The sequence below is a fragment of the Coptis chinensis genome, chromosome 2 (assembly GCF_015680905.1).
Source record: "Coptis chinensis isolate HL-2020 chromosome 2, ASM1568090v1, whole genome shotgun sequence".
NCBI classification, from domain to species: domain Eukaryota; kingdom Viridiplantae; phylum Streptophyta; class Magnoliopsida; order Ranunculales; family Ranunculaceae; genus Coptis; species Coptis chinensis.
In genome coordinates this window covers 101971123-101983123 of record NC_141457.1, presented here as the reverse complement: position 1 = coordinate 101983123, position 12001 = coordinate 101971123, and the positions used below count along the sequence as shown (strand labels likewise).

At 35.1% G+C, this 12001-nt stretch overlaps 1 protein-coding gene across 1 annotated transcript; it reads right to left on the bottom strand.

Annotated features, from left to right (window-relative positions):
• Positions 1-5942: 5942 nt before the first annotated feature.
• Positions 5943-7580, bottom strand: LOC147519743 (uncharacterized). The gene is made up of 3 exons (XM_086594183.1): positions 7167-7580; positions 6893-7076; positions 5943-6814 (listed from the first exon to the last, which is right to left on the bottom strand). Exons 1-3 carry the CDS (start codon positions 7578-7580, stop codon positions 5943-5945), a joined length of 1470 nt encoding a protein of 489 aa, XP_086450309.1.
• Between the last annotated feature and the right edge of the window lie 4421 nt (positions 7581-12001).

The window sequence follows — 12001 nt, the reverse complement described above, 5'->3', positions numbered from 1 at the left end:
TCCTGTTCATACGATGCAATCAACTAATTTTATATTTAAAAAAAAAATCCCTAATTTTTTACTCTAATCATGGTTGAGTGGGGTTGTGAGCTACGAAGTGCTAATGTTTTTTTTAATAATAAATTTATTCTCAAGTTACATCAACATCTAAATATGTGTTGTAGATTTGTAAATTTAGATCTCGCCCGTGATAATAATGGGCGGCTCAGAGTTATTCGACCCCACCATCACGATGCGACCGACCAATTTGGTTTATTCAACATTTTTTCCCTCTCCTACCAGCTTATCATTGTCTTTTGGCATGATTTAGCGGGTTTGGATTGTATCAATTCTGGATGGTATATTTGGTCGACAATAACTTTTTTTTGTTTCCCTAATTATTGGCTCTAATCATGGTTGAGTGGGGTTGTGAGCTACGAAGTGCTAATGCTTTTTTAAATAATAAATTTATTCTCAAGTTACATCAACATCTAAATATGTGTTGTAGATATGTAAATTTAGATCTCACCCGTGATAACAATGGGTGGCTCAGAGTTATTCGACCCCACCATCACGATGCGACCGACCAATTTGGTTTATTCAACATTTTTTTTTCTCTCCTACTATCTTATCATTGTCTTTTGGGATGATTGAGCGGGTTTGGATTGTATCAATTTTGGATGGTATATTTGGTCAACAATAATTTCATGTGATATAGAAGAACATTATTTAATGTGTCACGAACACGGACGTTTGTTGACATTGTGGCCACTTTGTTTAACTTTTTTTTTGTAGTTGAACCCAAATAGACAAATATGTACTGTAGATATGTAGATTTAAGGCCCCCGTTCAGAGCTGTACGACCCCGCCCTTACTATGCTACTGACTAATTTTGTAGTTTTAGCTTTGTTTTGTTCCCCTTATCATTGCCTAATGAATTTGTTGGTTACTTACGTTAAGATTTAAATATGTGTTGGAGATATGTAAATTTAAAGTCTCGCTCGTCATAATAATCGGCGGTCCAGAGCTGATCGATACCAACCTTAATATGCAACCAACCAATTTGTTTTTTTAGCTTTTGTTTTGTTCCTCAACAGTATTATTATTGTCTCTTACCTTGAATAAGTGGGGTTCTGTTGTGTCAATTGTACATGCTATATTTAATAAACAATAATTTGGTGTCGTTCAGGGAAACATTATTTAATGAGTGATGGACACTGATGGCCCTTGACATGGTGGCAACTTTTCAACACCTTTTTTGTTGCCAACCGCAAAATATAGACGTGTGCTACAGTTATGTAAAGTTAAGGCCTGCCTGTCCTAAGAATGTGCGGCTCATACCTGCTCGGTCCTGTCCTTATGATGCAATCAACTAATTTTATATTTTTTAACTTTTTTTTTGTCTCCCTAATTATTGACTCTAATCATGGTTGAGTGGGGTTGTGAGCGATGAAATGCTAATGTTTTTTTTTAAATAATAAATTTATTTTCAAATTACATCAACATCTAAATATGTGTTGTAGATATGTAAATTTAGATCTCGCCCGTGATAACAATGGGCGGCTCAGAGTAATTCGACCCCACCATCATGATGTGACCGACCAATTTGGTTTATTCAACATTTTTTCCGTCTCCTACCATCTTATCATTGTCTTTTCACATGATTTAGCAGGGTTGGATTGTATTAATTTTGGATGGTATATTTGGTCGACAATAATTTCGTGTGATATAGAAGAACATTATTTGATGTGTCATGAACACGAGCGTTTGTTGACATTGTGTTCACTTTTTTTAACATTTTTTTTGGTAGTCGATCCCAAATAGACAAATATGTACTGTAGCTATGTAGATTTAAGTCCCCCAGTGATAACAATGTGTAGTTCAGAGCTGTATGACCCCGCCCTTACTATGCTACCGACTAATTTTATAGTTTTAACTTTGTTTTGTTTCCCTTATCATTGCCTATAACCATGATTGAGCGGGGGCGGGCATCATTTATCAAGTGTTTATAATAAATATGGATGACGATAAATTTGTTTGACAAAGAGAACAATAGTTTCATGTGAGACGGACAATGATGTCTCTTTACACTGTGCAAACTATTCAACAACGTTTTTCTGTCAGCGTCAAGGTTTAGATATATATTGCATATATGTAAACTTAAGTCCCTCCTGTGATAACAATGGGCGGGTAAGAGTTGTTCAATCTCAACCTAACTATGCAACTTATTAATTTAATATTTTAAACTTTTCTTCGCTCCCCTACAATTTTATTACCGCCGCATAGCATGATTAAGTGGGTTAGTGACGAAAATGATAATTTACTGTGGAAAAGAAGGTAAAATGAATATTTTTAATATGAGATTTTGTTTGAGGAATAAGATTTGGGTTATCAATTGAACATGTTCTTTTTTTAGCTTATTAATTTTTAAATTTTATAAAGAATTTAAAAGAATGAGTAAACAGGATATATAAGCTTGTGCATGACCAACGGTAGGTAATCTAATCTATATACCTATTCTGATATTTTAAATAAGGAAAAGACCATAATAGTTTTAAAATAAATATATAGTCACTATACATTATTGATTTTTTTAAAAAAATTAAGTCTAATCTAGTATGTTTATCAAGCGTAGATGAAACACCGTATTAAAAAAATTACCTAAGAGGAAAGAAACATTTAAATGTATAACGGCTCTGTGCATTTCTGTAACTTGGTTTAACTATTGCTTAATGCTCATTTGGTGATAACAAAATTTGAATATGTACAAAAGAAGCCCAAATTTGCGTCCTGTCAGCAATAATAAGGTACGCGTAAGAATAATAATTTAATAGCCACTATGTGACCGACCAATTTTATATTGAAAAAAAAATTAACCATCCCACAATTATTGTGTGGTATAATAGAAGTGTGGAATAGGTTTGGGCTAAGATGATCGTATGTCACAATAATTGATATTTTACATGCTGACATTTACTTGCCCACGTTGGCTTTAGTTAAGTTAAATACATCTACTTGCAGACATTTACATGCTCTAGTATACTTGTAAATTATATTGAATAAGACAGACATTTTTTTTTTAATGTCAACGTATCGCCAATGTATATTATTTTATAACTTTATTTTAAGTATAAGAGAGTCAACCCATCAAGTATGGGCAATCATTTTAACAACCTCATCCCTCAATCAATTTAATTTAATTTATTAGGATATGTGCTGTTTATGAATGATGGGTCTCCGATAGCTAAACTTGAAAAGTTTTAAAATTGTCCAAGTAAAAAAATAGTTGCATACCTTATAAGATAAATTTTTTACAATCTTCTTTTATATTGTAGCTGGTTTATTACGCTAAGCTATTCAGACATGAAGCACATCATATGCATTATACAAAGTATCCTTGTAAGCCATTTCCTAAGTGCTGAAAAGTCTCTTAACTTTTTTTGAATCACTTTTATAATAAACTGCAAGGATAAAAGCGTTGAGTTAAATAAAAACGATTTAAATCATATGAAGACCAGAGGAAAAAAATGTTTAAATTGTACACAACAATGAATACACATAGTTCACCTTGTTTGTTGGGTTAAAGGCTGCGCAACGTAGACATGAAAAATTGAAGGGATGCTTGGAAATGGATTTTGAGTTTATATTGTATAATAATGAGACTTGGTCGTCATATAAATTAAGCATTTTACACAAAATAATATATACGCTTTAAAATTAATATTGAAGTGAACAATAGTAAAATACACTACTTGTAACTAAACATTGCAAGAAGCTAGAATGTCGTTGCAGACGACATTTCTAGTGTAAGTTCCAGGAAGACCCTTGATTGTTCCTTTTTTAACTAAAACTTTCGTTGTCGTCTGTGATACTCCTCTTGATAAAGCAACATAGAGTTGGCCGTGCGAGAAAACATGATCAGACAAATAGACCCCAACATGTGGAATGGTTTGACCTTGTGATTTGTTTATTGTAAGAGCAAAACTTAACTTGATAGGGAATTGTTTCCTAGTCATTTCGAATGGCAACTTTGCATCCTGAGAAGGGCACAACGGAATGCCGGGCAGTAAAACTCAATCACCTACGGAATTTCCAGTCACAATTTCTTCATCGATTACATGCGTGTTGAATCCTCTACATATTAGTCTTGTTCCATTACATAGGCCATTTTTAGGATTCAGATTTCTCGTCAGTATAACGGGAGCCCCCAACTTTAGCTTCAATTTGTGAGGAGGTATAGCACTGGGACAGATTGAATTCAGGTATTCTTGCTGATATAGACCACGAGAATCATTTTGAACTGAATCAAAAGAGTAATATGTGACTTCTTTACCGGGAAATCGGGAAATTATTTCATTATTCAACAATTGTACAGTATCATTCTTAGGATTTACTATCGCCCTACTGATCATGTAGTCTTTGTTACCAGCATTTTTATCTAATCCTGGAAATATTTCATTTATAAGCTTAAGACGTGAATGCTCATTCTCCCACGGAATGACAATATCTTTTGGCAGTTCAATGATGTCATCCTCACAAATAATTGGCTGAATCCCATCGCCGATGGCCATGAGTAACTCTGCAAAGGCGTGGTCATTTTTAGCCCGCATATTTTCCTGTAGATGTAACACATTAACTTTCTCCCAAAGTGGAGAACTTGTTATGCATGCATCAATAGTTTGTTCCCTTGAACCACGAGAAACAACTGGCAACACCTGGTGAAAATCTCCACCCATTACAAAAACTGTCCCTCCAAATGGTAAATCACTGTTTGTAATGTCTCTCAAAGTTTTCTCAAATGCTTCAAACGCATAACGATGTGCCATGGTAGCCTCATCCCATATCAAGATGCTCACCTGCCGTAATAAAGCGCTTAAACCGCCGGCTTTGCTTATTTTGCAAGTGGAAGTGGATGTAATTGGAATTGGAATCTTGAATCTAGAGTGGGCTGTACGACCTCCAGGCATCATGATAGCAGCGATTCCCGATGTAGCTGTTGCAATAGCAATCTGTTCGTTGCTATGGAGTTTTGCTAAAATAGACTTATATAAGTAGGTTTTACCTGTCCCCCCAGGCCCATCAACGAAGTACACACCACCATTCCTCTGCTGCACAGAACTAAGAATCTGATCAAAAGCAATCTTCTGTTCATGGTTAAGCTGACTGATAGAAGAAAGATCTTCTGAAGTAACAGGAATAGAAAGTTCCTATGTGACCAAACTTGATATATCATCTTGGTCAACTTTGTCAGCACTCATCTGAGGTAAATCATAATATGAAATTGTCTGTCCATATTGCTCCAACAACAACTTAAGTTCGCTTAGTAAACGATTTGTCACATAGGTTGTGTTAGAACTCCCTAAGGCATAATCTTGGGCCATATAGCTATTAAATTCATTCCACAAATCATGTACTCTGATAGGATTACAATAAACCAGAATTGTAACAAATAATTTCCGTAGAGAACTTGGTATCTGCATTCTTGATGCTTCAAGCAAACATTGGCGAACATCACTGTCTCTTTCGAGCAACCCCAACTCCTCAGCAGTCTCTTTGAATGTAGGGTATATATTAGATCCAATAGTTCGCATATGTTCATATGATATTGGGCCTCTAACATGGTTCAGCAGTAGCCTCAAGTAAAATCGCTCACCTTCCATAGGGGAAACTGCAAATAGTCTTCCAATGACCCGATTCTGTGCAGTTCTTGATTACCAATGCTTAGTCGACTTATCCCACACATAATGCTCAGGAATTTCATGATAAAGATATTGTCTAGCAGCAACGTCAATGCTATTCAGTTGGAAAAATTCTGTTAACATCGTGCGAGATTTCCTATCATCAGCCAAAACACCCTGAAGCAGCTGGTTACCTTGATAAGTTATTTCATGCATATTTTGCAAGTGTACTTGCAATGAATAAACTGACGGGTATATTTGACTTAGTGGAAATTCGAAGATTCTCTAAAGGGTTTTTTGCGGGCAAATCCAACGGCCATCTACATACTGCTTTATTTCATCATGTTCATCTTTATTTGTCGACGTCACTTCCATCGCTACTCGGTTTGACCCCTTGTAAATATACTTGTACAAATACTTGACACTTTTAATATTCGAGCATATTTCAACATTGATATGGCAATTATACTTTTTCAATAACCATGGATTATAAGGAACAACCCAACGATTATCAACACGATAATGCCGATCATGATTCTTAACAGTTGCAAAAGCGTTGTTGTCCGGCCTCATATATATAGCATAAGAATCGCTTCCTTGATTAGTTGCTGGAATGAATTGTTTTGGGAAATTTTTTGTACACTTTTGATCTCGCATGCAGACACAGTTAGGATTAACATTACCGCACGGACCATGAATCATGTGTTTAACTACAATCTCATATAGTTCTGGCTCAATAGTCGGGTCTGGAATTTCTGTTCTAACAATTTTGTCGTAAGCATCTGTAGTTGTTAACTTGTTGACCTCATCAAGGATTAGAAGGATATGTGCATGAGGCAACCCTCTTTTTTGGAATTCAACTACATGAACATGTGCAACCACTTTTCCAAGGATTCCTTTAACGAATATATCATTTTTCAACTCTTCGAGCTTGGCACGAAAAATCCTAACTATCAAATCGGGTCGATCATTTGGAACCTGGCCTTTTAACAACTCATCTTCGATCTCTGACCACAATGGATTGCACGTCATTGTGATAAACAAATCTGGTCTTCCATACTTTTGAACCAATGCCATAGCATCATGATATCGACGATGCATGTCACGGGGACAGCCCAGAAAAGTTGCAGGTAAAATTGTTTTGCGCCCCACATTGCCTTCAATTTAACATAAAAAATGAATGTAAGGTTTTCCATTTGACTAAATTTTAATAAGTTTCAAAACTCAATACGTACCTGAATGAACTTCCCCCGAACTTAAAGAGTCTTGCAATCCTTGATAAAGTTCAGCCCTTATTTCTTGCTGGTGATCACGTATCCACCTCAATCTTAAAGTTGATATTTTAACATAGTTGTCGACTATGTATTGTTGTAAAAGACGACTACTACGGAGCAGAAGGGATGGATCATCTGGGTGAATCTAATAAGGGAATTAGAAATTAGTTGTTTTCAATTGGATTAAAAAATATGTATATAACAAAATATTATAAAATGTTAATCAGAAACTTACTTGTAGCAAGTAACAATAAAATTGTTGACATGTAAGTCGTGCCCTATTGCAACGAAACATATGTAAATTCCATCCTAGACTGCCATAAGGGAGTAGAAGAGGGTACTGAAGTGGATCATAATAGCCTGCAGTGTCTGGAACATTTTCGAATTGACCAGAAATCCTTTGGGCTATGATGTCACGTTCATTAAGGTTACTTGGATCTTCACTACCAACTAAAATAGCAACTACTTGAGAAGACGTAGGAATGCTATATTGATGACTTCCTGTTGGGTTATCTTTAATAACCAGCCGAACATTTGGTGATGTTAATCGTTGCGACACTTGTCGAAAAATTTGGACGTATGGATTCTCCTTTAAAACGTTATGGATGATAGACAATACCCGTCGGTCTAGTACTCCATTTTCAGCCATCCGATATTCAAGTTCATGATCTGTGTCATATATATACATTTGTAGAAATCGGGGCGTGGTCCGGACTTGGTAGTAGGCCACCAATACGATGATAAATAGCACCCCGAGCTTTATATGTGTAAATTCCTTCCCTACCATCAGCGAGAGAGCATCATCAATGTCCACCCCATAGAAGTGAAGGAAAAACATGGTTGTATGCGACGATATTTTTCCTAAATTCAACACCAACCGTTGATTGACATTCATATAAATTAATCAAATCAGTAGGCGCTACCATAGGAGGTAAAGTAATTGTCCCATTTGAGCAACATAAACTGGGTGGTTCACGATTGAATAATTTTGCTTGACATTTAGGACAATTCCGAGGTGGTGGCAAACGATGTGTTTCTACATGCGAAGAGTCATCATAGCCTCGAGTGCAATTATGATTACGCCTTCTTCTAGTCACAAAGCATGTTTGTCGACTATTCTTAACGCCACCTAAGGGAACATACTTTAGATAGTTAATATACGTATTACATAAACCTAGTTACTTAATGTAATTAAATGACTTATATAGATATTCTTAATTTAAGAAGTCAATTTAACCTTGCACAGATACTAAATTTTTTCTTAAACATTCGATGTCTTTTCCAATTCCATCAAAGATCTATTACGTAATCAAGACTTTTAATGAATCGGTTTTGTAATGCGATGTTGACATCTTCGTGGGGAAAAGATCTGTTTCTATAAATTAAATAAAAATTATAAGTGATAAGCGAAATAAAAAAAGTTTACTAATTATCAACGCAAGCATAAGATTAGATGTATACCTACGAAAGGCTCGCCTTCATTGTCACTACTGTTATTAATGATATTCCCATCTAGACTGATGGTATTGATATCATATTCGTCAGGAATTTCATCATCACAGATTCCTAGAACTTAACAAAGTTCAATTTTATTTTGTCAATATCATGGTATACATCGAATAAATATTTTATCAAGACATGATTGAATTGAAATATTGCTTGCACTTGCTGATGCAGTAGATGTTGCATCGATCATCTGGAATCTTCATTTCCCAAGTTCCGAGCATATTGTCTTATATGAGTCAACCGTCTTCGTTGTGTAGTGCGATCCCCACAGAAGAATTGATTTGAAATATTTGTAGGTTGATGTGGCATTTGAGTTACCCTCTGAGTAATGCAATTTTTGGAGGGTAATGATGCATTATAATTATTGCTTGCACTAACTGATGTAGTTGTTGTTGCTTCAATAAATTCTGAATCTTCGTTGACCAAGTTGTGAGCATAACGCCTTATATGAGTTAAATGCCTTTGTTGCGTAGGACGACCATCCCAAACCAACTGGTTTGAAATATTTCTTTGTTGGTGTGGTACCTGATTAACCCTCCGAGATATTAAATTGTTGGAGTGTAATGATTCATCAGTGGGAATCAATGAAGGATCTTCTCACGCTATACACATGCGGGCTCTTTGAGCAGTTATTGCTTCATTTCTTTGCTGTCGGATTCATCGATAATAATTTCTTTGTAAACGTTCTCTTCTCTGGGCTACCTGTGTTGAATCCATATTGGCTTGCCTCTCTCGTTCCCTAATTCGCCGATTTTGTTGTTGTTGTCGTTGAGCATTATCATAACTTCTGAGATCTAAATTCGAAGCACTTCCATGCAACTCCATATGTTAATGCTAAACAAACGGAAACACAAAATAGAATGATTCAAATTACAGCTTGTAGAGTCTTATGCTAAACATGTAATATTTAGCTATTCATCTTTTTTTTTGCGTGCATTTTGTATCTATTTTGGATCTGATGTAGTTACACAATTTAATGACATGACAATTTTAAGGTGCAACATAGTCAACAAAGCAAAAAAAATTAACAATATTGTCAACAAAACTATTATTAAAAAATCCTTGTAAACTATTGACTCAAATATTGTTCTTGGCAAGTTAAAAAAAGTCAGAACATAAGCCAAGCTTCAAAGCAGCTAAGGTCAATATGCTAGTTCATTACTTTTAAAGTATAAAAATACAATTTATCAACAAGCTCATTGTAATTTTAACTCGTAACAAAAACACTATGGGCCTATAACATGTTACATAGTCCATTGTAACTTACTAAACATTTTATTTTAACCGATTAATGCACTATGATCATATTTTTTTTTTTTTTTACAATATACTATAAACATTTTTATGGGACCTTTGTATTTTTCGGTACGAAAATTCCGTTGACTCAATTCCGTCAAAGGGACCTAAAATAACCTTCATACAACAATAGTTAGTAGTCAGTTAAAAAAAAAAAAAACAGACTAAAAAATTTTAAAACAACAAATGCAATGGATTGAGCTAAGTAATTTTCCGTTTTAGTTTACCTATCTAAATGGGCTTTAAAGTTGCTGACTTAAATTTGGATAGTTCAAATAAATGTCCGACTGTATCGAAATGGAGGGAAAAAGGAAACAAACCTGCAGAAATGAATTCATTAGAATTTAAGTAACAAAAGAGGGGGAAAAAAATGCAAATTAGTGGATACCTCGAGTGCCTGACGATGACAAATAAACATTGTATATCATCATTCCTTTTTTTTTTTTCTGCATAAAGCAGGTAGCCTTTCCTATTAAACTCTAGCTACGCATGTTGAACTGCAGTGCGCCCGAGGCAAGTATTTGAAGAGGTAAGAAAATAATGTTAGAGATATTTAAAAAAAATTAAAATGTAAAGCAGGTTTGTTTTTTAGTTATGGTGGGGTTAAACACATTGTAATGACTCACGGGCGACAAATTTGGGGAGATAATGGGCAATATGTTGGCTCTATATGTATAGAAAGGGCCAAATAATGTGATGAGAAAATCTGGCTAGTAGTAAAACTCTCTCTTTCCTCTACAGAAGCGTTGGCAACACCGATGCGTTCTAACAGGGTCCCACACAGCTGTTTTTAAAAGTTAGCAGATACTTATGGAAACAAAAAAATAAACTGAAAAGGTAGAGTAGGTAGGATGCATAGTCATGCTTATTGTGGACATTGCAAATGCGTTCAACATTGTGTGCCGACTGCACTGAAGTGCCCCCGAGGCAAGTATTTGAAGAGGAAAGAAAATAATGTTAGGGATATTTTAAAAAATAAAATAAAATGTAAAGCAGGTTTATTTTTTAGTTATGGTGGGGTTAAACACATTGTAATGACTCACGGCGAAAGGCAAAAACGGGGAGATAATGGGCAAGATCTTTGTACTCACTGGCTCTATATGTATAGAAAGGGCCAAATAATGTGATGAGAAAATATGGCTGATAGTAAAACTCTTTCTTTCCTCTACAGAAGCGTTGGTAACACCAATGCGTTCTAACGGGGTACCACACAACTGTTTTGAAAAGTTAGCAGATACTTATGGGAACAAAAAAATAGACTGAAAAGTTAGAGTAGTTAGGATGCATAGGCATGCTTAATGTTGACATTGCAGATGCGTTAAACATTGTGGGTCAACTAAAAAAGTAAAGTAGATGGGATACATAATCATGTTTAATGTGGATTGTGCATATGCGTTAAACATTGTATGATGGCGACATAAAGAAAAAGTACGTACATTTAATAACATCTTCAAAAAGACAAAAAAAAACCTCTGTATATGCTAGGGGTGGGAATTTGGCCCTAACGACCCTAACCCGGCCCTGACCGACCCGACCCTAAGCCCTATAAAGCCCTCACAACTAAAGCCCTCACAGAGTTTAGGGCCGGCCGACCAGCCTAATGCCTTCTAGGCGTGGCTAGGGCTAAGATTCTAAAACATAGGCCCGACCTAATTCAAACCCTCATTAGCCCCGACCCCTAACTAAGCCCTAACCAAGCCCAAACCGCCCTGTTTCACACTTTCACTATAAATACACATACCATAATTGTCCAACTCTTTTGTTAAATATTTTCAATTAAAATAACATTGTCCTTTATAATTTATCACTTACACCCAAGTGGTACTTCTAATAACTTGTCTTATATAACAAAAACTTGTCAACTTAATGTACCATGAAGAACAATGAAGCACTAAATTTAATAAAAAATAAGACTTTATTCCTTTGATCATCAAGTCAAAGTCCATAACTTATTATTCTCAATTTCTTTTCTCACTTATTTCTTATAAATTATATTTTTATTCACATCCAAGCCAAGTCTAAAACTAAAGATTTCCTTCCACACCATTAAAGCAAAATCTGAGCGGACATTCAAAACATAGAAACAAAAAACAACCTTTGTCGAGGAAAAATGACATTTGTAATCTCAAACCTTTCTCCATCACTTGTTCAAAAGCCAATATTTTCATTTCCATATACAAAGCTTGAATTACTTTTTAAATTAGAAGAAATGTAATATTATATTTGTTTGAATCTATTATATAAATAATTTATGATATTACAAATAGT